Source organism: Eptesicus fuscus, chromosome 1 (assembly GCF_027574615.1).
Source record: "Eptesicus fuscus isolate TK198812 chromosome 1, DD_ASM_mEF_20220401, whole genome shotgun sequence".
Taxonomy (NCBI): Eukaryota; Metazoa; Chordata; class Mammalia; order Chiroptera; family Vespertilionidae; genus Eptesicus; species Eptesicus fuscus.
In genome coordinates, this window is record NC_072473.1 from 112,819,434 (window position 1) to 112,845,164 (window position 25,731).

The following is a 25,731-nucleotide window of genomic DNA, read 5'->3' on the forward strand; positions in this document are numbered from 1 at the left end:
AATGCTTCCTGCCTATTAGATTGGACTAAATTAAGGGTCTACCTAGAATACCTCAATCTTGATAAGTAAAACAACTGAAAGTGGTTGAAATAGCTCATCATTTTCCTGTGGTATTATATTCCTTAAACCTAAAAGATCTCTTCTATATTATATTGGTGCCTCATTTTTTTTTTAAGATTTTTAATTGATTTTTAAAGAGAGGAGGTGAGAGGAACAGAGAAACATGGATGTGAAAGTGAAACATCATTAGGCTGCCTCCCATACATACCCTACCAGGTATCCAGCCCAAAATCTGGACATGTTCTTTGACCAGGAATCAAATTGGCAACTTTTTACTGCATAGGACATCACCCAACCAACTGAGCCACACTGGCTGGGGCTTTGGTGCCTTTTTAAGTCATAGCTTCTTTAACCTCTACATACTTTCACTTAATAACAGGCAACTCTGAGGACTAAAAGGAGATATCCTATAGAAAGTGAAAAAACTGTTCTCTTAAATTGAGGCTGCCACAAAGCACCCCACTGAGAATCAGAACATCTCAGTGACTTCAACAACTAGACTTGCTTTTTTTTTTTTTTGCTTTCTTTCTTTCTTTTTTTCCCCCTAGGCATTGAAGCTACAACTCCTAAATCAGGGGTGTCTTCAAGTTGGAAGTTTCTGATATTGAGCATTTTTTACCATTTGCCTCTGGGAATATGCCAGCTGGTAACCTCCTGGTGTCACAAAGTACCTATTCCTGGTCTAATTGTCATCCTCCTACTAGTGGCTAGCACTGACTTACTCTGGTTAAAGATAGGTTATGGAGTAAGAATAAAAAGTCCCTGAAGGCAGAGAGTTTAGGCACTCACTTTGTTAGCATATGCCAGGCAGACAAGTTTGCTAATGAGTCTTTTTCATTGATTTATTTTCCTGATTTACATGTGTGTGAGGCTCCTGCTGATACAATTGGAAAGGCTAATAAAAGACTTCTAAAGTCCTTCCCCTTTCTAAAAGTTAGTGTCTGTAATGACTTTACTGACAGTTCTGTGTTGTGGGAACTCTTTTTCTACAAGATCATTTAAAACCTGCATGTTTCTCTTCCTGAGAAGCTGGCCTAGATTAGAAGTTAAACCTTGGATAACATATCGAAACTAGAGCAATGGCAGTAGGCACTAAAAGATACCCATTGCATGCTCCCTAATATATGATTTATACCACTAAGCCAGAGGAAAAGGGACTTGGTGATTACTAGCATTCTTGTAAAATGAAATACTGTGATTGCTAAAATAACTTTCTCTCTAGATTTCCAGGTTTACCATTCCAAACTCTGAAAACCTGTTTACAGATAGATGTTCAAGTCATCTGCATACCCTTGTTTTAGGGCCCATTTGCATTAACACTAGCTATTGACTTTCAGCCATCAAAACACATAAAACAAAATTTGGATCAACCTAATTTTATTTCTATTATGTATAATACAATAGGCATTGAATAAGGATCTGTTTGTGCTTTGCTTCATTGTATTGAATGATATCACAGAATCAAATTTCTATGTAAGTGTAGAAGCTACCTACCTATCCCCTGCTCTTTTCCATTCCTTCATCTCACCCTTTTCACACCACATCCTAATAAAGAGGGGACGTGCAAATTGACTGTCACTCTGCCACAAAGATGGCAAAGCCCACAGAGGAGGTGGTGGGGCGGGGGAGGGGTTCCATAACACAAGATGGCTGCACCCACAGCAGAGGCTGAGTTCCCATAACGAGTCTTAAGGAGCAATCAGCAGGGACCTGAGGCTGCTGGCCCTCCCCCTCCCCCATGGGGCTTGACAGAGGACCTCAGGCCATGCCCCCCACCCTGACACCAGGCCAGGGGACCTCAAGCCACGCCACCCACCTTGGTGTCAGGCTGGGGGACTCAGGCCGCACCCCCCCACCCAGCAGCGCTTGACAGGGGACCTCAGGCTATAACTCCTGTCCAACGGGGCTTGACGGGGGACCTCAGGCCACACCCCCCGTCCCAGCACCAGGCAAGGGGACCTAAGGCCACACCCCCCACCCTGGGGCCAGGCCGGGGACCTGAGGCTGCGCCCCCACCTGGCGGGGCTTTACAGGGGACCTCAGGCCATGCCCCCCGCCTGGCGGTGCTTGCCGGGGGACCTCAAGGTGCACCCCCCCTGCCCCAGTGCTGGGCCAGGGGACCTCAGGCTGCTCCCCTCGCCCCAGGCCGGGGGACCTCAGTCATGCCCCCTGCCCAGCGGGGCTTGACGGGGGACCTAAGGCTGTGCCACCCTCCCGGCACTGGGCCAGGGGACCTGAGGCTGCACCCCCCTGCCCGGCGGGGCTTGATGGGGGACCTCAGGCCATGCCCCCCACCCAGTGGGGCTTGACAGGGGTGGGACCGGCCGGGTCTGGATGTAGCCAAATGGGGTTGGGGCTGGCCAGGTTTGGGTCTCATGCGATTTTGAGGTGCTCATGGGTGGGCGGGGACTTGACTCTGGGTCCCATGGTGCGCCCCAAACTCTGACAGGAGGAAGATTTTCATATATATTTTACTAATTTCCTTTCATCTCTGACACTTCTATTATAGAGAAAGGGCAAATAGCAATATTAAATATTTCCTCTAATTAATCCCCTTTTAATGTGCACAAATTTCGTGCACCGGGCCACTAGTATCCTAATAATATTGAAAATCTGGGTAAGTAAAATTTTGTTACACAATTAGCAAGGAATTTTGCTTTTCTAATCACATTTCTATAAAAACATGAGTATATAAAAGTTGAATTTAAGTGCACATAAAAATATTTAAACTAGTAGTTTTAGATCATTAACATGCACTGATTTATGATTTGCTTTATGATGAATCAAGAATATGAGCAGGTACACAGATTATTCTTTTCATGTAATTTCCTCTGTCTAGGGTTCAGTTTTATTCTATGTTGAAAGTGCTTTGTCCCCCATTGTGGAGAAGTGTTTGTATTTCTGAGCTTCAGAAAAGTCACCATTAGAACAGACTCAAAGTCATTATAACACATTTTCAGAAATCACCAACAGTTCACTGTTTAGATGAAAAATATCACAGGTCTACTATGAGCAAAAGAGTGGTATAGATACTTTAGGAAGGTTATCTTACCTTTTTTATGTAGTCTGTCAGTGACATGACCCACTCAATTTCAGGTAGAGATTTACAAATGAACATGTCTGGAAAATGTTTTTGCCTGCCATTGCCACTCTTTTGGTTTTGCATTGAATCCAGATGTCAGGGTGGGAAAGGAGGCAAATTTGGGAGGCACAACTATTTCTAATGCTCCGTAAACTTCAGTGGCTCAGAATCTTCCTCCTGCCTGCATCTATGTCCAAGGTTGATGGAATGCCTTCCTTAGGTAAATGCTACCTATCACCCTTTCACTCTGAAGGTATTTGTTAGGGTTTGCTTCCCAAAGAAGAGGTCTTTTGATCCACCATAGAATACAGAAAACAGGTATCTTAGCTGTCAAGGGGTTTTATGTTAAGGTGATCAAAGAATTAAAATCTCACTTGCTTTACTTAGGAGAGTACTATCATTTACTTAATGCTCTCCATAAGTTTCCTGTAGTATTGTACCTTTTAACTTCTGATGTTCTCTGCTTTCTATTACATTCATGTGACTTAGTATCAGATATTTATAGAAGAGTCATGATACAGGCCTTAGTTTCTTTGTAACTAAGCAAGATTGTCTAGCCCTACCTGGTTTGGCTCTGGATAGAGCATTGGTCTGTGGACTGAAGGGTCCCGGGTTCGATTCCAGTCAAGAGCACATGCCTGGGTTACAGGTTTGATCCCCAGTGTGGGATGTGCAGGAGGCAGCCAATTGATGATTCTCTCTCATCATTGATGTTTCTATCTCTCCCTCCCTCTCCCTTACTGTCTAAAATAAATAAAAAATATGTAAAAAAGGGAAGATTGTCTAGTGGTTTGAGGGCTCTAACCACTTTGCATGCCAGACTAAATAACTTAGAGCATATATCCTCTTAGTTTTTCCTATCCTTATTTCATTATCAACTGAAAGAACCAGTAACTCTTTTTTTAAAATTTCTTTATTGATTAAAGTATTATATATGTGTCCTTATCCCCCCAGTAACTCTTGTTCATGAAGTAATTTGTGGCATTGAGGTAAAAGTTGTCAATAGGTATGGTATATTTCTAGGGATTTTTAAAAAGATGTGAGGTACCTGTAGATAAGCTGTATCACTTATTTATTAAACTTTTTATATTTCTAAGAAGATATTATGCTTTCTTGCCCAGCTGGAAGCAGAAAGATGCCATGTGGATGCTGAGCAGCTACAGGGCATGTCTTAGGTCTCAGTAAGATCTTCTTGCCCTGGGGAATTTCCCTAGAATGAACATAATCTACTCTTTTGAAAAACACAATAACTTTCCTAGAGTTAGACATCACGTTTGTGAATTGAGAGTTGGTCTTTGTTTATGCCCTCTAACAGTTTACATTTTTGTTAAACAACTAGGAGAGCCATGACTTTTCCGGGTGTAGTAAGTTTTACAATACTTGAATTTGTCAGTGTCAACCCTTATTAGAATCACCTTTCTAGGAACAGCTCTTTGATGATAACTAAAACCCGGACTCATGAGATAGAATAAATTCTTAGAAATGAGCAATTTATTTATTTTTCTCTGCACAATGAGTATAAATCAGACATAACAAATCTCTCTCTAGTCACAGCCCTTTAAGGTTCATTTTTCTCAAACAACTCATTATTTTCTTCTATTTTATGTAATGCCCCTGTAGCACATGAGGGATGCTATGTTAGTATTTCTATTTTTTATTACTTTTATTTTTCTATTACTTCTTAACTATCAATGATAACATTGAGTAGCTCACTTTTTTCAAAGTTACTTTTATTTATCTTTAGTGAAAACTTAACGATATAGAAATCATTATTTTTCCTGATAAAAGGATTAACAAATGAGAATATTAATTTAGATAGTTATTAACTATGGCATTAATTATTAAGAAATATATTTGAAATATTTATAATCCCTCTAATTGGAAGTAGTTTTCACCAGACAGCTTTGGATATTTCCTGTATTATGGCCCATTTGGAGCTAACCTGGCAAGGAATACACAGCTCAGTGCTGAGGAGACTTTAACAGGCATCAAGTGGCCTCTAAATGATTATAAGCTGCTCCAAAATACACAATTCTCATATTTACTCTTTTTGAAAAAGTGACTTTCCCAGTGTGATCTTGATCATTTCCAATGTTTTCATGCCTCCCTGAAGACCTGCATTTACATCTGGTAGCACTTCCCTTCAGCCTGAAAAACTTTCTTTAGCATTTCTAATGGTGCAAGTGTTTGGGTGACAAATTCTTGCATTTACATTTGTCTGAAAATATATTTATCTTATCCTTATTCTTGAAAGATATTTTCTCTGAATATAGAACTCTGAGTAAATAGATATTTTTATTTTCTCTTGTACTTTAAAGATATTCCCCTGACTTCTGGCCTTTGTTGTTTCTAAAAAACATCAAAACATTCTATTGCTATTGCCCTACATTTAATGTGTTGTTTTTTTCTGGCTGCTTTGAAGATTTCTCTCTCTCTCTTTTTTTAAATTTTTATTAAGACATAAACAACATACAGTACTGTAGTTTAGGATGTAACTAATGACTTTAATTACATGTATTGCAAAGTGATTATCACAATAAGTTTAGTTAAAGAGTTAAAGGTTTTCAGCAGTTTTACTATGATATTCCTAGACATACTTTTTCACACATATCCTGCTTTGGATTCACTGAGTTCTTTGAATATATAGAGTAATGTATTTCATCAAATTTGAGAAATCTTCAACTATTTTTTCTTCAAAGATTTTGAATAATTTAGTTTCCCCTATTTCTGTGATTCCAGTTAGTTTCTTTCTGTTCTTCAGGTTGGGTAAATGTGTATTGTTCTCTTTAAGTTCTCTCTTTATTCTGTCATCTGCATTCTACTGTTAGGTTTATCTAATTACTTTTATTTCAGATATTGTCTTTTTCAGTTTTAGAATTTCCATTTGGTTCTTTTTAAAAGTTTTTATTTCTCAGCTAAGATTTTCTATCTTTTCATTTATTATAAATATATTTTCTTTATATCACTGAGATAGTTATAATAGCTGCTTTAACTCCTTGTCTGCTAAATGCCATATCTGGTTAATTTCAAGTTTGGTCTCTGTTTATTGTCTTTTTTCTTGAAGATGGATCATCTCACCCTAGTTCTTTGTGTCAGGTAATTTGGGGCTTATCCTGCACATTATGAATATTTTTTTCTCTTTTTAAACATATTTTTCTTGATTTCAGAGAGGAAGGGGGAGGAAGAGAGAGGATAGAAACATCAATGATGAGAGAGAATCATTGATGGGATGCCTCCTGCATGTCCCCCACTGGGGATCCAGTCCGCAACCTGGGCATGTGCCCTGACCAGAATCGAACCATGACCTCCTGGTTCATAGGTCGATGCTCAACCACTGAGCCACACTGGTTGGGCTGAATATTTTTTCTTTCACGACTATGGATTCTTTTATGTTCTTCCAAAGAATGTTGACTTTGCCCTCCTTTGTTTTAAATGGTTAATTTTATTTATTAGAGTTAAGCTAAAAATTATCTATCTTCGATGGCAGCTCAAATCTCAATTCAGTTCTTTTAGCTTTAGCTGTGTTGTTTGGAATCTGCACTGTGCTTCTATGATTCATGGGTCATGCAGAAATTTGAACAGATCTTATTCACAGAATTTGAATTTCTCTATCTTTGTCTATCTTCTTTCTGAGACTGTGGTTACCCTGCACTCTCTTCTTTATTTCTTTAAGATATAAAAACCATGGATTTTCTATTAAAAATTTAGCAGCCCTGTGAGGTGGTCTGCTCCCAGACTAAAAAGCCCTTTTAAAACTGAGAGACCCACACCCTTCTTCCAAGTATTAGCTCCTCTTCAGAATATGCCTGCTTTTGTTCACTCTCCACTGCCATTAAGTAGTTAGGGGTTTGCTTTGGTTTTTGTGTTTTGCTTGCAAGTATATTTATTATCTACTAGAGGCCTGGTGCATGAAATTCCTGCACTGGGGAGGGTGTCCCTCAGCCCAGCCTGCACCCTCTCCAATATGGGACCCCTCGGGGGATGTCCAACTGCAGGTTTAGGCCCGATTCCTGTGGACATCCCTCTCACAATCCAGGACCACTGGCTCCTAACCGCTCACCTGCCTGCCTGATTGCCCCCTAACTGCTCCCTTGCTGGCCTGATTGACACCTAACTGCTCCTCTGCAGGCCTGATTGCCCCCAAATACCCTCCCCTGCTGGCCTGATCACCCCCAAGGCTTTTATTAGTATAGATATGACCCTGCACAGAAAATTTTACTAACCCTGCTTTACAATACGGGCTTGACGATTGAATCATTAGGACCAGACACCAAGATTTCCTTTCCTTGAATAGTGGAGGGAATAATTATCTTGTCTTTAAGTTGCCCGGAAATTAAAATGAGATAATGACTTAGAAAAGTATAAAAGTATAAAAGCACCATATAAAGACAACTCTTTAAAATGAAAAACACTATTTTTATTTTCCCCTTCCTTCCTTTACAGCTTTTATTTAAACTTTGAAATTTATAAAAATTTCACTCCAATTTTCATTTCTTTACATTCAATATTATTTTGTATTGGTTTCAGGTTTTATATTAGTTACAGAATAGTGGTTAGACAATCATATACTTTACAAAGTGTTCCCCGGTATTTCTAGTACCCACCTGGCATCATACCATCATTATAACACTATTGTCTATATTCCCTATTTAAGTGACAATGGGTTTACAGGTTCCTTTCAGTCTTTCTTTTGTGTTGCTCGTCCTTCCTTTTCTTTCTCAATTCTTCCCTCATTTTCTTTATATAGTATCTCAATTGGCAATCAAAGCTCAGTGAAGGCACGCTTCATCCATTTTACAGACCAGGAAACAGGCCAATTTCAGTTGGCTGTGGAACTTGAATCAGCACACAGGAAGCCCTCAGAGCCATGCTCTTTGCGCTTCCTAAGGGGCAGCCGCCCAGCAAACAGAACAAACCTTCCAGTCAGGCTTCCGAGCCTCTTTCTCGAGCACCTCTTCATTGCGGATGCTCCACATTCTTTCCGCTCCCCGTCCCCTGCCCCCCATTCTTTACTGCCCTCCCCTTCTCCGAAGCAGGTGGAAGGCTTCCCACTCACTGCCTAGGCATACTCTGCCATGGGGCAGGGTGTCGCGAGCTTGCTTTGGGGTCAAGGCAGGAGCAGGAGTCACTGCCTCTGAAGTGTGAAGGCTGCCTGAGCGAGGCCCGTTAGCACTGGGAGCTTCTCTGATTCACATCAGTCAGTCCAGTACCCTGCAGTGCAGCATCCCTCCACTGAGGTGGTACCCCCCCCTCAACCCCCGCCTCATGGGTGAGGGTCCTTGCCCCTCTGCCCAGGAGTCCTTCCATGCCCCTTGATCCCTGGCTGGGCCCACCTGCGTCTTGGGGCCACTGCAGAACCTCTGTCTCTCTGCAGATGAGGCAGATCCCCTTGGTCTCTGCGAAGCTATGAATCTGTGGCCAGAGGCCAGTTCTGGGTCTCAGCAACCCCATGCCTGCAATGTTCCCAGAGACCCCCAGGAGCAGCAAGGCAGTCCGGCCTTGCCTCCCCTGGGCTGCGATGCTCCCAGGGACCCCCGGGAGCGGCTAGGCAGTCCGGCCTCGCCTCCCCGGGGCGGCGATGTTCCCAAAGCCCCATGGGAGCGGCTAGGTGGGTCTGGCCTCGCCTCCCTGGGCAGCGATGCTCCCAGGGAACCCCCTCCCCGGGGCGACGATGCTTTCAGGGACCCCCGGGAGCGGCTAGGTGGGCCACTGCCCCTCCAGGGGCCTGCAATGAACCCGGACCCTTCCTGTGCTGTGTGGCGCTGCCCACCCCACTGCCTCCCCTGCCGATGGACTGGTACCTTGTGGGCAGTGTCTGGTGCTGCCCGCAGGGCCTCCTCTGCCCCCAATGGACCCGTACCCCCGGAAGCAGGCCATGGTGCTGCCTGCCCTGCCTTCGAATGCAAATTAACCGCCATCTTTGGTGGGTTAATTTGCATACTCACTCACTCTGATTGGCTGTGGGCATAGCGAAGGTATGGTCAATTTACATATTTATCTATTATTAGGTAAGATGGAAGGGTTGATCTAGTAGAAGCTCATTCCTGACTACTCATTTTTGCTGTAACTTCTAAACCTGCAAAAGTTTGAGTAAGAGTTCTGTTGAATACTCTACCCAAAAACTTGAAAACAAGTACTTTCTGACATGAGAGGGATATAAAAATCATCAACTGACAGAGATCTGGGTATGGAAAGAAAGCCTAATGCAAGACAGAGTGTACAAAGTCTGCTGTGTTCTATTGAGATTATTTTACCCTCAACATGACCCTTTGCTTTTGCCTTAAGAGTACTCTGAAGTTTTGTTAAATGTCAACAAACCTGCTTTATCTTATCCTTAACTCTGGTCATTTTATCAACAGTTTTAAGATTTTCCCACCTAAAAAACATACCTTTTAACTTTAGGAAATCCGTAACATACATAATGATGAATTAATGGGAATCAGGAGAGAAGAAGAAATGGAGATGTCTGATGATGAAATAGAAGAAAAAACAGAAACAAAAGAAACTGAGGAATCAGGTAAAGATAATTCTGCTTTGTTTTATTTAAATAACATCTACTCGCAGGGATGGTATTTTAAAAGCATTAATACCCAGTAAGTGATGGGCACAAAGCCATCAGATTGGAACTAGCTAAAAACAATTGGTGAGGACATATAAGTACAAACTGGCTGAATATCAACCCTGTGGCTACAGGATTTTCTGTACAGGATTGTCTCCAGTTATCCCCCCCCCCCCCAATCTTCCGTCATAGTACCTAATTAAAACTGTACTTTCTTTTCCTAGGAACACTGGACATTTAGCCAGCATTGTTCTATATTTGGTTTGGATTTATTAATAATATGTTATAAAGTAGAAACCATAAGAGAGCTTATGCATAGATGTTTAAATAGCCAAACTTTTAGGAAAAATCATTAGATTACTACATCACATATACCTTACACCAAAATCGATAACAATAAATTTGAGATTCAAATGTAAAAAAAAACAAACCACATACATATAGCAAAAGAAATTCCAGAAAATATAGGATTTGGTTATATAATTTGGGATGAAGGTCTCCAAAGAGAGAAATCAAAGAAAATTTACAAACTAAAGGGAAATATCTGCAATATATGAGTCTACCTATCTGATTCCTTCCCTTGTGGTTACTTGGAGGTTTATTGGGAACCAAACAGGAGTCTACAAAGACTGGTCTGGGTAAAGACTTTTGCTCTTGCCTAGTATAGTCAGGACCTTACTGTCAGACAGAAGCCATGGTGTGGGTCCCCGGTGGAACTCTTAAGGCAGACCTGTTTAACAATATAACACCCTACTCTTCAATTTCATATCAAACTATCTTTGAGGGGGTACCATAGGAGAGATTAAAATATCAGCCGAAAGGTCATCTTAGGAGTAAAAAATGTACAGTGGACAAAGCACCAGACCTAAAGTTAGAACACCTGATTTCCAGTGCCAATTCTGTTCTTCTTGACATAGAAAGGACTTCTTTCTCACTGAGCCTCAGCTTCCACTCTTGTAAGAAGTACATTACAAACAGGGATTTTATGGTGGTTATAAGAATTCATTTATTCATTTAATAATGATTATATGCCAAGAACTGTACTAGACATTAGAGATATGGTAGTATACTGCCCCTACTGTGTGTGTGTGTGTGTGTGTGTGTGTGTGTGTGTGTGTGTGTGAGAGAGAGAGAGAGAGAGAGAGAGAGAGAGAGAGACCCCAGATTGGTTATCATGAAAATCAGAATTTCTTTGTTCAGTACTTGCATATTGAAGTCAGCAGTTCTATAGCCACTTGAGTCATCCTAGAATCTTCACTCCATGAGCAGAAAATCTTAAGGAGAGAAAACCACCAAGACAGGCTTTTTTTTTAAATTTCTTTATTGATTAAGGTGTCACATATTTGTCCTCATCCCCCCATTCCCATTCCACACCCATCCCCACGGATGCCCCAACCCCCTGTTGAACTTAACCATTGGATAGGCTCATATGCATGCACACAAGTCCTTTGGTTGATCTCTCCCCCCTCCCCCCACCCTCCCCTATCCTCCCTCTGAGGCCCGATAGTCTGATCGATTCCTCCTTGTTTCTGGTTCTGTTCTTGTTCATCAGTCTATGTTGTTCATCATTTCCCCTAGATGAGCGAGATCATGTGTCACTAGAGATATACTTATAAGAAGTGAATGTGAGACGAGCAATAATAATTATGCTGACAGGCAAATGAATCAGTCTGTAGTGAGTTTCTTTCTGGACCAACAGTTCTTTTGAGACCCAATTTCAATGTCCACCAGTTCCTTATGTGTACATGTCAGCACTGACCCCTTAGCTCTGGATGGTGGACAAATGGTGGTAACGGAGGTCCGACTCCCTCTGGTTTGGTCTCGGCCGGACCCAGGGGCACGGCTTCACCCGGACTCAGGGGCACGTGGCCTCACCCAGACCCAGGGGGCGCGTGGCCTCACCCAGACCCGGGACCCAGCCTCACCCGGATCCAGGGGCACACAGCCTCACCCGGACCCAGGATCCAGCTTCACCCGTACCCAGGGGCGCAAGGCCTCACCCAGACCCAGGGGCACATGGCCTCTCCCAGACCCAGGGGTGCGTGGCCTCACCCGGACCAGGTACCCAGCCTCACCCGGATCCAGGGGCACACAGCCTCACCCAGACCCGGGATCTAGCTTCACCCGGACCCAGGGTCGCGTGGCCTCACCCGGACCCAGGGGCGCGTGGTCTCTCCCAGACCCAGGGGTGCACGGCCTCACCCGGGCCCAGGACCCAGCCTCACCTGGATCCAGGGGCACACGGCCTCTCCCGGACCCAGGATCCGGCTTCACCTGGACCCAGAGGAGCGTGGCCTCACCCGGACCCAGGGGCGTGTGGCCTCACCCGGGCCCGGGACCCAGCCTCACCCGGATCCAGGGGCACACGGCCTCACCCGGACCCACGGGCGCGTGGCCTCACCCGGACCCGGGGCCCAGCCTCACCCGGATCCAGGGGCACACGGCCTCACCCAGACCCGGGATCCTGCTTCACCCGGACCCAGAGGCGCATGGCCTCACCCGGACCCAGGGGCGTGTGGCCTCACCCAGGCCCGGGGCAAGACAGGCTTTTTAAAAGGCATTCGTTAGCTGTTACATCTGAATTTCCTATATTTAGGCCATATATTATATCCCTAACCATATAAACCTACATATACATTGAATACATTCTTTGTATTAAGTGAATACTTAGCATTTTCAGAACAGTTAACACATACTAATTACTGCAAACACATACTATAAACTTATAACCAAGATAAACAAAATAATTTATTTAAGGATAATTGAGCTATTCAAATTATTTAAGTACTTGGGATGTTTTAGAGGTGATTAATTTTTTACTTGTAGGATTGTCTCTGCCTAAGAATCCTACAATATTGTATACAGTGTTAATCCAGTGTTACCCTTAAATGCGTACAACCATAAGTTTGAGCATCCACTTGATAAATTGCTGAGTTTGGGGAGTCATTAGAGGAGGAGAGTGGTGTATGGGAGATTCAGACTGAATGCACTTACTAGGATTATATAATTGCATTTTACTCTGTATCTCTTTTGAGTTAAAAGCTGTATTGGCTACTGCACAGAATCTTATTCGTTTAGAGACAAGAAACTCCCTGACAGATCATCTTATAGCTATTTTCTTTCCTGTTCCACATGCCAGGATGCTTTGTCAAATAAAGCTATCTACAATAGACTTAATGGGGCTTATCAAATAGCTTTTCTCCCAGAAGGTTTCAATTCATTTTAATTCCAGGACTTTTGCACATTTTTCTTCCCCTATAACATATCTAATTTTGTTATCTTGCTTCTGTAGTATTCAACTGCAGAAATCCTGTTCACTATGAGCTAGTAAACAGGTCCTCAGTTTTTATCTAAATCAATTACATGTTGTAGTTATCACTTGGTTCCAATTAAAAGCTTAAGCAACTAGATCTCCCAAGTTGATTTTTTTTCTCTCTCGCCATGCTACCAAAGTTGAATTCCAAGAGTCTATAGCCTGTTTCTGGTTAAATTTTACTTCCCAGAGAAACTAAGAGCCAAAGCTAGTCTAGCAGTCTCAGTCACATTTCCTTGGAGTGCCACAGAATTTCTGTTCTTCAAGTACTCTATACTAGCCAGTCCATATTTGTGATGCACTACTGGAAATACTCTTGCCATAACTGTGCTCAAAGCAATAGGTTGAAGAGGGAGAATCAAATCAAAGAAAATCATCGTAGTATGAAACTATTTCATTTTATTGTTAGCCATGATGGAAAGTACATGGACCCAGTAAACATAAGAACAGCTGTTTCCTTTCAATATCTATCTTCTGCCTTGTTCACTTAAACTAGTGGTTCTCAGATTTGGCACATATAAGAATCATTGGATTTCTTTTAAAAATTTCAGTTTCTGGGCTGCAGAATCTGATTCACTAGGTCTGTAATGGGGTTTGGTAATCTGTATTTTACCAGGCATCCTAAATAATTTAGATGCCAGAGAGCATCATCTGGCAATCATTGACTTAGACTAATTCTCCTTCTTTGTTCTAACCAAGTTTTCTCTTCCTTTGGTATCCAATCTCCTTCCTTCTGTCCTCAAACCTCCCATTATTCCCACTTAAGGAGTTTTATCAATTAATTAACAAGCGTTATACCCTATAAACTGATAGAAATAGAGATGTAATATGTGTAAATCCAAATAAAATATAAGAAATACCATTTGGTGCTAACCTGGAAGTTACTGATTAGAATGTAGTAAAAGGTAAGAGATTATTAGCATGGGTCAGAGTATTCATAGTCAGTGAAAGTTGATGAGGGCCTTGAAAGATGAATAGGTTTCGATAAGAGGAAGAAAAGTAAGAAAGCATGCAGAGAGGGGAAAGGAGAATGAGCATGGATTAAAGAGAGAAATAAGGATGATGTATATAGAGGAATAAAAGATTGAGTAGATAAGATGGGTCCAGATTATGGGGGACCATGAATGTCAAGCTGAGATTTAGCATAGTAGGTAATATGGCACTATAAGCATGTCTCAACAATGGTACTCGTATGATAAAAGCAACATGAATTATATATTTTAGAAGATAATTTTGGATTATGAGAGACCAGCCAGAGACTTTTATAGGAATTAAGATATGACATGATGAAGGTTGGGACAACAGTGAAGGCAACAGAAACTTGTTTTAAAAATGGTAGAAGAAAAGGAAACAATAGAAAATATGAATTAAAGATGCTAGGAGTCATTTGGGGGAAATAAGTGAAAGTCTTTGGTGCCAGATTGGATATAGATGATGAAGAAAATGAAAGAACCCAGAATTAGCCTAGCTTTTCTAGTCTTGGAGATTGGAAGCTTGGTAGTTTTATTAGTTCACTAAAACTGTTGTAATAAAGTATCACAAATAGATTGGTTGAAACAACAGGAATTTATTTTCTCAGTTAGTTCTGGAGGCTAGAAATCTGAGATCAAGATATCAGCAGAGTTGGTTCCTTTTGAGGGCTGTGAGAATCTACCCCATGCCTCTCTCCTAGCTTCTGGAGGTTTGCTGGCAATCATTGGCCTTCCATGGGTTGCAGATGCATCACCCCAGTCTCTGCCTTCATGTTCCCATGGCATTCTTTCTGTATCTATGTCTGTCTCTGTGTATAAATTTCCCCTTTCTATAAGGACATCAGTCATATAAGTCTGGAAATCCACCCTAATGACCTCACTTTAACTTGATTACCTCTGTAAAGATTCTATTTCCAAATAAGGTCACATTCTGAGGACTGCATCATATCTTGGAGGGGGGACACAATATCAACCCATTATAGTTGAACTGACATAAATGGACTGATGGATGGAATTGATTTGCAGAATGTGATGAGATCAGCTTCAGAGCTGATGGTTAGTAAATGAATAAAAAGGATTTGTATACAAATCAGGGTTGAAGAAAGTAGGAGTAGAAAATGGTAATACAGAGATGTTGGCCAAATGTGAATGAGTATGAAAGACAAATGAGAAAGAAGAACCAAGGGCTGAATACAGAACTTTGGGGGCTATCCCCCAGTAAAGTAAAAGAAAAGGAAGAAGTGAAAGACCCATGAGCAAGGACCACCTTGAATCTGTATTGACCAGGAATGCCCAGCTCTGCAACTTCCTATGAGAGAGTCTTCTGCAGCCCATGGTAAGAAGCAGAGAAACCTGAGTCAAGTGACCATGATTTAAGATAGATATGGTAAACTGTGCCAACGGTTTTCATGAGGATGAAGAAATTTGCTGACTAAGGAATTTGCAGTGGAATCTGTTTAGGCAGAAAATAATTAATGGACTGGATGAAGTTGGTCACTCCTAGAGATTAGAGGTTCCAGTAAGGAAGAGAGCGGTGTCTTTGGGTCATGAGGGGCATTGAAATAATTCATAGGTGAAGATACTGTGTTGGAGATGGGCCTTTAGAGATATCAGAGTAGAAACAATGAGGTCCCAGGTAGATCCATGATGATAGAAACCTGATTGGAGTAGTGGCCTGCAGAGTCAAGAAAGCAAAGCATCATGAGACAGGAAACTCACTTGAGATTTTACCTGTGCTGGCCTGTAGCCACTCCCAAGGGATTATGCTCATATCATCTCCCTCTCCTTTCTTCACATTCTTTGTTCTTTTTGTCATTTTCTCTTTGTGCATCATTCCAACTCAAATTTTTTATGAACCTTTAAGGGAATGTGACCCATTTTTCCTTCTCTAATTTAGTAGCAATTTTTTAGTATCTCTTATATTCTGGCTTTGTAAGAGTCAACTTCCTGAATTTACTTCCATTATGTTGTTTTATTTTGTTTTCTTTCTACCATTAAAGAAACTTAGGCATTAATTTTTTTTGCATTTTAATTTATTTATTGGTTAAGGTATTACATATTTGTCCTCATCCCCCCCATTACCTTCCCAACCTCCCTCCACTGATGCCCTCGCCCCCCTGTTGTCTGTGTCCACTGATTAGGCTTATATGCATGCATACAAGTCCTTTGGTTGATCTCTCCCCCTTACCGCTACCCTCCCCTACCTTCCCTCTGAGGTTTGACAGTCTGATCGAAGCTTCCCTGTCTCTGGATCCGTTTTTGATCATTAGTTTATATTGTTCATTATTTCCCATAGATGAGTGAGATCATGTGATATTTATCTTTCTCTGCCTGGCTTATTTCACTTAGCATAATGCTCTCCAGCTCCATCCATGTTGTTGCAAATAGTAGGAATTCCTTCTTTTGGGGGGCAGCATAGTATTCCATTGTGTAGATGTACCACAGTTTTTCAATCCACTCATCTGCTGATGGGCACTTAGGCTGTTTCCAAATCATAGCTATGGTAAATTGTGCTGTTATGAACATAGGGGTGCATATATCCTTTCTGATTGATGTTTCTAGCTTCTTGGGATATATTCCTAGAAGTGGGATCACTGGGTCAAATGGGAGTTCCATTTTTAGTTTTTTGAGGAAACTCCATACTGTTCTCCACAGTGGCTGCACCAATCTGCATTCCCACCAGCAGTGCACGAGGCTTCCTTTTTCTCCACATCCTCGCCAGCACTTGTCGTTTGTTGATTTGTAGATGATAACAATTCTGACAGGTGTGAGATGGTACTGCATTGTCGTTTTGATTTGCATCTCTCAGATAATTAGTGACTTTGAGCATGTTTTCATATGTCTCTTGGCCTTCCTTCTGTCTTTCGAAAAGTTTCTATTTAGATCCATTGCCCATTTCTTGATTGGATTGTTAATCTTCCTTTTGTTGAGTTGTATGAATTCCCTGTAGATGTTGGAGATTAAACCCTTATCAGTGATAACACTTGCAAATATGTTCTCCCATACAGTGGGCTTTCTTGTTGTTTTGTTGATGGTTTCTTTTGCTGTGCAAAAGCTTTTTATTTTGATGTAGTCCCATTTGTTTATTTTCTCTTTAGTTTCCATTGCCCTAGGAGCAGTATCAGTGAAGAAGTTCCTTCGGCATATGTCTGAGATTTTGCTGCCTGTGGATTCCGCTAGTATTTTTATGGTTTCCCATCTTATATTTAAGTCCTTTATCCATTTTGAGTGTATTTTTGTGTATGGTGTAAGTTCGTGGTCTAGTTTCATTTTTTTGCATGTATCTGACCAATTTTCCCAACACCATTTCTTGAAGAGACTGTCTTGATTCCATTGTATGTTCATGCCTCCTTTGTCGTATATTAATTGGGCATAGTGGTTTGGGTCCTTTTCTGGGTTCTCTATTCTATTCCATTGATCTATATGTCTGTTATTGTGCTAGTACCAGGCTGTTTTGAGAACAGTGGCTTTGTAATACAGCTTGAAATCTGGTATTGAGATCCCACCTACTTTGTTCTTCTTTCTCAGGATTGCTGCAGCTATTCGGGGTCTTTTTTTATTCCAGATGAATTTTTGCGGAGTTCGTTCTAGGTCTGTGAAATATGCCATTGGTATTTTAATGGAGATTACATTGAATCTATAGATTGCTTTGGGTAGTATGGACATTTTGATGATGTTGATTCTACCAATCCATGAACACAGTATGTTCTTCCATCTCTTTATATCTTCCTCAGTCTCTTTTTTCAGTGTCCTGTAGTTTTTTACATATAGCTCTTTTACCTCTTTAGTTAAGTTTATTCCTAGGTATCTTAATGTTTTTGGTGCGATGGTAAATGGGATTGCTTTTTTAGTCTCTCTTTCTGTAAGTTCACCATTGGTGTATAGAAATGCCATAGATTTCTTGGTGTTAATTTTGTATCCTGCTTCCTTGCCAAATTCATTTATTAAGACTAATAATTTTTTGATGGAGTCTTTAGGGTTTTCTATGTACTGTATCATGTTATCTGCAAATAAGGACAGTTTTACTTCTTCTTTCCAAATTTGGATGCCTTTTATTTCTTCTTCTTGTCTGATAGCAATGGCTAGTACTTCCAGTACTATGTCGAACAGGAGTGGTGAGAGAGGGCATCCCTGTCTTGTTCCTGTTCTTAGGGGAAGTGGCTTTAGTTTTTGTCCATTGAGTGTGATGCTGGCTGTGGGTTTGTCATATATGGCTTTTATGATATTGAGGTATGATCCTTCTATTCCCATCTTGCTGAGAGTTTTTATCAAGAAAGGGTGTTGGATTTTGTCAAATGCTTTTTCTGCATCTATTGATATGACTATGTGATTTTTCTCCCTCAATTTGTTTATGTGATGTATCACGTTTATTGATTTGCAGATATTGTACCATCCTTGCATCCCTGGGATAAATCCTGCTTGGTCATGGTGTATGATCTTTCTGATGTACTGCTGGATCTGATTTGCTAGAATTTTGTTGAGGATTTTGGCATCTATGTTCATGAGGGATAGTGGCCTGTAATTCTCTTTCATTGTGTTGTCTTTATCTGGTTTTGGTATTAGGGTGATGCTGGCTTCATAGAATGAGTTTGGAAGTGTTCCTTCCTCTTGAATTTTTTGGAATAGTTTGAGGAGGATAGGTTTTAGTTCTTCCTTGAATTTTTGGTATAACTCTCCTGTGAAGCCATCTGGCCCTGGGCTTTTGTTTGCTGGAAGCTTTTTGATGACTGCTTCAATTTCTTCCATAATTATTGGCCTGTTGAGATTTTTAGAATCTTCCTGATTGAGTTTTGGAAGGTTGTATTTTTTTAGGAATATGTCCATTTCCTCCAGGTTGTCTAGTTTGTTGGAATAGAGTTGTTCATAATATTTTTTAACAATCCTTTGTATTTCTGTGGGGTCTGTTGTTATTTCGCCTCTATCATTTCTGATTTTGTTTATTTGAGTCCTCTCTCTTTGCTTCTTGGTGAGCCTGGCTATAGGTTCATCAATCTTGTTTATCCTTTCAAAGAACCAGCTCTTGGTTTCATTGATCTTTTGTATTGTTGTTGTTGTTTTTTGTCTCTATGTCATTTATTTCTGCTCTAATCTTTATTATCTCCTTCCTTCTGCTCACTCTGGGCTTTTCTTGTTGCTCTCTTTCTAATTCTTTGAGTTGTAGCATTAGATGATTTACTACCATTTTATCTTGTTTTTTGAGGTAGGCCTATAGAGCTATAAACTTCCCTTTCAGGAATGCTTTCATTGTGTCCCATAGGTTTTGGATTGTTGTGTGTTTATTATCATTAGTTTCCAGAATGTTTTTAATTTCTTCTTTGATCTCATTGGTAACCTAGTCAATATTTAATAATATGCAATTCAACTTCCAAGTGTTTGAGTGTTTTGGATTGTTTTTATTGTAGTTTATTTCTAATATTATGCCATTGTGGTCTGAAACGATGCTTGGTATGATTTCAATCTTCTTGAATTTGTGGAGATTTTGCTTGTGACCCAGTATGTGGTCTATTTTTGAAAATGTCCCATGTGCACTTGAGAAGAATGTATATTCCGCAGCTTTGGGGTGAAATGTTCTGAAGATGTAAATTAGGTCCATCTGATCTAGTGAATCATTTAGGATTTTTGTTTCTTTGCTGATTTTTTGTCTAGAGGATTTATCCAGTTATGTCAGTGGTGTATTAACGTCCCCTACTATGATTGTATTGTTGTCAACCTCTCTCTTGATATCTTCCAAGAGATTTTTTATGTATTTGGGTGCTCCTGCATTGGGTGCATATATGTTTACCAGGGTTATATCCTCTTGTTGTATCGATCCCTTTAGTATTATGAAGTGGCCTTCCTAATCTCTTGTTATGGCCTTCACTTTGAGGTCTATTTTGTCAGATATAAGTATTGCTACCCCATCTTTTTTTTTCATTTCCATTTGCCTGAAAGATATTTTTCCATCCCTTCACTTTCAGTATGTGTGAGTCCCTTGTTCTGAGGTGTGTCTCTTGTAGAAAGCATATATATGGGTCATGTTTTTTTATCCATTCAGCCTCTTGATGTCTGTTGATTGGAGCATTTAGTCCATTTACATTTAAAGTTATTATTGAAAGGTACTTGTTTGTAGCCATTTTTATTTTTTGAGGCTGTGTTCCTTCTTACCTTTTTGTTTCTTCTTTTTACAGCATTCCCTTTAACATTTCTTGCATTGCTGGCTTGGTAGTGATAAACTCCCTTAGCCGTTTTTTGTCTGCGAAGCTCCTGATTTCCCCTTCAATTTTGATTGATAGCCTTGCTGGACAGAGTATTCTTGGATTCAGTCCCTTGCTTTGCATCACTTTGTATATCTCATTCCATTCCCTTCTAGCTTGATGTGTTTCTGTTGAGAAATCATTTGATAATCTGATGGGGGATCATTTGTAGGTAACTTTCTGTCTCCCTCTTGCAGCCTTTAAGATTCTCTCTTTGTCAATAAAATTTGCCATTGTAATTATGGCATGTCTTGGTGTGGGTCTTTTGGGATTCATCTTGCTTAGGACTCTCTGTACTTGAGTAACTTTTTTCTTCCCCATATCAGGGAAGTTTTCTGTCATTATTTCTTCAAATAAATTTTCTAATCCTTGCTGCTCTTCTTGTCCTTCTGGCAGCCCTATTATATGTATGTTATTTTGTTTTTCATTGTCCCAAAGCTCCCTTAGGCTCTCCTCCTGGTTTTTAATTTTTTTCTCTAGTTGCTGTTCAGATTGGGCTTGTTTCTGTACCTGATCTTCTAACTCACTAATTCGGTCCTCTGCTTCTTCTAGTCTAATGTTGAAGCCTTCCATGGTGTTTTTGATTGTTGCTATATCATTTTTCATTTCTTCCTGATTTTTGCATAGGTTATTGATTTTTTCATCCATCTGGTATATGAACTTTATTACCATTACTCTTAATTCTTTTTCTGTCATGTTGCATGCTTCTGTTTCACTTATTTCTTTTCTTGGTGATTCCTCCTTTTCTTTCCTCTGGGGATTGCTTCATTGTCTCCCCATTCTGACTATCACCAGAAGGTTCAAATGTCAAGTTGCCGGGGCCTGGGCCATGTGCAGTGGGAGTTTTGCACCCCCCCTAGTGTCACTGAAGAGCTCTGACACCAAGACGTGCAGTTGCTGTGGGTTGGTGGGAGCCACGCTTACCCTGGGTCAGAGTCACAGGTGCTTAGTGTGGCCTCATCTGTGCACCTAGAATCAGGGACTTAGTGTGGCCTGTGCCACATTGAAACAGAGGACCCACTGGCGTGTGCCAAAAATCAAAGTCCCCTATTGTGTGTCAGGGGTCATAGGCTCCCTGTGTCCATGCCGAGAATCGAGTATCAGAGTCTCTGTTGCTTGGTGCTTCCTTGCACTAAGAATCAGGGTTCCTTTGTGCACATTTGCCAAGAATTGGAGTCACTGGCTCTTAGTGTGAATGTACTGGGAATCAGGGATCCCAGGTGCACACAATGAGGAACAGAGTCTAGTCACTGGTGCTCATTGCTGCCTCTTGAGTGGAGATTCAGGGTCCCCGATCTGCTTGTGAGACTGGGTTTCTCAGTCGCACTGTGTTGGCAGGAGGTCCACTTCTGCCCTGCAGTAAACAGCCTTCTGTGTGCGCTTGCCCTGAATCAAAGTCAGGTGGCACTGCCACTTAGTGTGGGTGTGGGTGTGGGGTCTGGTCATGCGGTTGTGCACTGTGGAAAACAAACTCCCCGTGTCCATGCACCCAGGCTCAAATTCAGCGCTGCCTCCCTGTGTGGGCACATGGTCTGGTTGTGGGGAACAAACTCCCCAAATCCACACATCCAGGTTCAAATTCAGTGCATCCTCTCTGCTAAGGTGCAGGGTCTGGTCATGGGAAACAAACTCCCCGGGTTTGCACCCCCAGGCTCAAATTCAGTGCTGTCTCCCTGTGTGGGTGCAGGATCTGATCACAGAAAACAGTCTCCCCAAGGTCGTGCGCCTATGCTCAAATTCAGGACTGCCTCCCTGCCTGGGCATGGAGACTAGTCGCGGGAAACAAATTCCCAGAGTTTGCAAGTCCGGGCTCAAGTTTAACACTGTCTCCCTGCCCTGTGTGGGCGCGGGATCTGATCACAGAAAACTACCTCCCTAGGGATGAGCTGCTAGGCTCAGATTCAGCTCAGTCTCCCTGCCTGGGCGCTGAGACTAGTTGCGGGAAACAAACTTCCCGTGTCCGACACCAAGGCTCAAAGTCAGGCAGAGTCTCCACTGCTTTGTGTGTGCAGAAAGCCCTATTGTGTGGCTGGGGTCTGGTAGTTTCTATGTCACTGCCACGGGGGCAGCATGGAGGGGGATTGACTTTGTGACTCACAGAAATCTGCGGCTGTGGTGCCTGGAGTCTTGGTGTTCCTGAGTCTGCAGTAGTGATCGCAGGTCTTTTACCAGAGTGGCTGTAGGGTCCTGGTTTGTTTCTGAGATCAGACTGGGTGTTGGCGAGCTAGGATTCTAGTCTCAAGCAGTTCTGTTCTTCAAGATGGCGTGGTCTCTGTGCCACCGGTGTCCTCGCCGGAGTGTTTGTGGTGGCAGCGGGGTTTTGCTGTCTAAGACTGACCAGATTGGCAGCCCCCTGGAAGAACTGCAGGGTCTAACTGTCCCTATTTCACTCACTCACACACACACACACACACACACACGTCCACACACACCTCTATCACTCCCTCACTCTCTCACACTCTCCCTCCCTACCTTCCTGCTAGTCGCCATCTTTCCTCCCATTAATGTAATCTTCATAGTCAGGCATTAATATTTTAATGGCACAAACTCCTTTTAGATTTTTTTGTTATAGAAAAACATGTCTGGGATTTTTACTCGATAAGTGGCTCCTCTAAGAGAAGGAGTTTGCAACTGCCTTCATACTTACATATTTCCATGATGAACTGACAGCCTTCAGAACTGAGGAGAAATCCCCATAAAGTGGAACGTTTTTTCCACATAAGACATAGTAAAAAATGATAATCCCAAAAGTAATGATGGCAGGATATGGATTAATTCAGTGTACTATGCTCTATAGTATCAGAATTGATGGATTCACCTACTCAGACATATTATTGAAAGGTAATATTGAACTTTTCAAGCAATATACAAAGAACTCCAACTTCAGAAATGGGCCCAATTAATATTAAGTCTATAAAAGTGAATACTTGGTGTCCTCATTAAAATGAAAAAAAAAAAGCCCTCATTTCAGAGAGTGGGAAATACATTTTGTAAGTGGGGTCCCCTAGTAGCATTATAGGAGATCATACTTTCTTTTGCTTGGTGACAGGTGCAAACTGAGATTATTATCTGCTCCTTCCTGTGGGCAGGTCTCCATCTCTGCTCATCAACATGCACTTTTCCCCAGGAGGGAAGCATCTGCTCCTCATTTTCTCAGAGGGAAAATATTTTCACATTTAAACTGGAGAATATGCCTCAAACCATTCTCCATATCTTTGCCCTTTTCCTTTCCATGTTTCTCCACATGAATTGTGGGACTTGAGCATAATTACTGGCCTGCTGTACAAGAAGAAACAAAAGGAGGAAGATGAAATATTGCTATTTTGTATTGAACCGTGTGGCTTGCCAGAGGACAAACATGCAAACCAAAGCAAAAATAAGTAACTCCATCTGTAGCATTCACTTGATTTACAGAGTAACTAACCTCTGCTATTCAGCAAAACTCCAGCTCAAGATACTATCCTTAGTACTGAACCAGCAAGCAAAGAAATCGAATATTTCTTTCCCTGTTTGGCAGTTAATGTCCCTTTTTCCATATAGTTTCCTACGTACAGTCATTTTCACTTTTACCATCTTCTTTTGGTGTTGTGATTGTTAGGAACATGCTGTCTGATGACAAGTATCCCAGCTGCTGGGAGAGATGACAAGGATAGCTATTATTTGGAGTGCTGTGAGTCCAAGTCTCTTTATAACAGCTTTATCCTCAAAGACACAAAATCTGTGTGATCACAGCAGAAATTAAAACCAAACATAAATTGAATGTGTCATGCCAAATGTCTTACAATTTTTTAAACAAAATATTAGTTTTAAAAGAGGCATATCAGGATAATTTTGTGGCAACACACAGAAAACAAATGTGGACACTGAGAGCATGTCTCAACACTACCAGAAAATATTTCTCACCAGGCCCTTCCTATTACATGGGCATTCTTTGCTTTGGACAGACAATCTGATCACATCATCCTACATCAGTACCTGATTGTTTTAGAAAGACCCTCTAGTTAAAGGCATTGAATTAAACCTAGCAACTCCCTAAGAGACAGCTTCCTTTTAGGAATGATGAATGCTTTACCCTCAGAATATGGCTTTCTTCTATATATTTAATCTTGGTAAAGCACAGCTTCTTTCCGTTCATGGTATAGAATATGAGTCTTTGAAATCCCTTTAGAAAACTCTTGTTCCACCATTTATAACTAATAATCTTGAAGATTTGATTTTCATTACTTTCTTTTACTTTTTTCTACCCAAAGTCACTTCCCATAGGTAGCTGACAAAATCCCCACCTTTGTCAAATTGCCTTTTAACATTCTTATACATTTAACTAACTAGGGACCCAGTGCTCGAATTCATGCACCTTGAAAGGAACTGTGGGCCATGAGGCTGTGGTGGGCACAGGGGTGGATCTTGGCCCATCCTCCATGTCCCCGCCCAGCCGCTCCCACCACGGCCCCTGTCTTCTGTCTGCCAGCAGCCCCACTCCCGCCACCGCTGCTCCCTGACGGTGTGGAGCGACTGGGGCTGGCACCAGCAGTGGGTGCTAGTGGCGCCAGCACCAGCAGCCAGTGCGAGTGGCAGCTGCCAGCCCTGATCACCCCTCAGGAGCAGGGGGAGGTGGAGAAGCCCTCAGGGGCCATTGGGGCCAGCAGCTGCCACTCGCACCTGCTGACAGCGCTAAGCAATTGGGACCAGAGCCAGGCACTGGCAGCAAAGAATTTTCAGTAACCACCATAGGCTCACCCTGATGACAGCGACTGGTGCCCTGCCTTGGTCTGGTGCCCCTGTTCACCTGCTCCACCATCCTGCTGCGGCTGACGCCTGCCATGTTCCACATGCGCCCCCTGGTGATCAGCACACATCATAGCAACCAGTTGTTTGGTTGTTCCACTGTTCAGTCTATTTGCATTATAGGGTTTTATATATAGAGAATATATAAATTTGTAATTTTGATCCATTTTGATAATGTCTCTTTTCTGGGCCTATGCTGTGTAGGAATCATAAAAGGAATAAACTATAAATTTTTCCATTAATTTGGAGTGTAAACAATAGAGATTAGTGGAATCGCATCTATTACCATAGTTATAAGCCTGGAACATGAAAGGTACTCAACAAATGTTTGGTGAATGAAAGAAATCATCTGATTAAATATTTTTGAAATAGCTCTTATGATTTTTGACCTTGAAAAATGTTCCAGAACCATAAATAATTAAACTTAACCTAGGTTTCCCCATGTGTCTTAGGTTTTTTTTAAAATTAATAAACTTTAAATTTTAGAGCAGTTTTAGGTTCACAACAAAATTAAACAGGAAGTACAGAGTTCCCAAGCACCCTTTGCCCCCTATGCAGGTGCCCCCACTATTGACATCCTGCACCACAGGAGTACATTTGTTACAATCAATGTATACACCATTATCACCCAAAGTCCATAGTTTGCATTAGAGTTCACTCTTGGAGTTTTCCCTTGTATGTATTTGGACAAATGCTCAAAATATATGTATCCACCATTGTAGTATCAT

General features: G+C 41.6%; 1 protein-coding gene across 1 annotated transcript in view; it reads left to right on the forward strand.

Annotated features, from left to right (window-relative positions):
* ENOX2 (ecto-NOX disulfide-thiol exchanger 2) overlaps window positions 1-25,731 on the forward strand; it is a 321,698-nt gene that overhangs the window by 276,490 nt on the left and 19,477 nt on the right. The window contains exon 10 of the mRNA XM_028128851.2: window positions 9,545-9,659. Coding sequence (XP_027984652.1) covers window positions 9,545-9,659 — 115 coding nt within the window. The remainder of the gene's footprint in view (window positions 1-9,544; window positions 9,660-25,731) is intronic.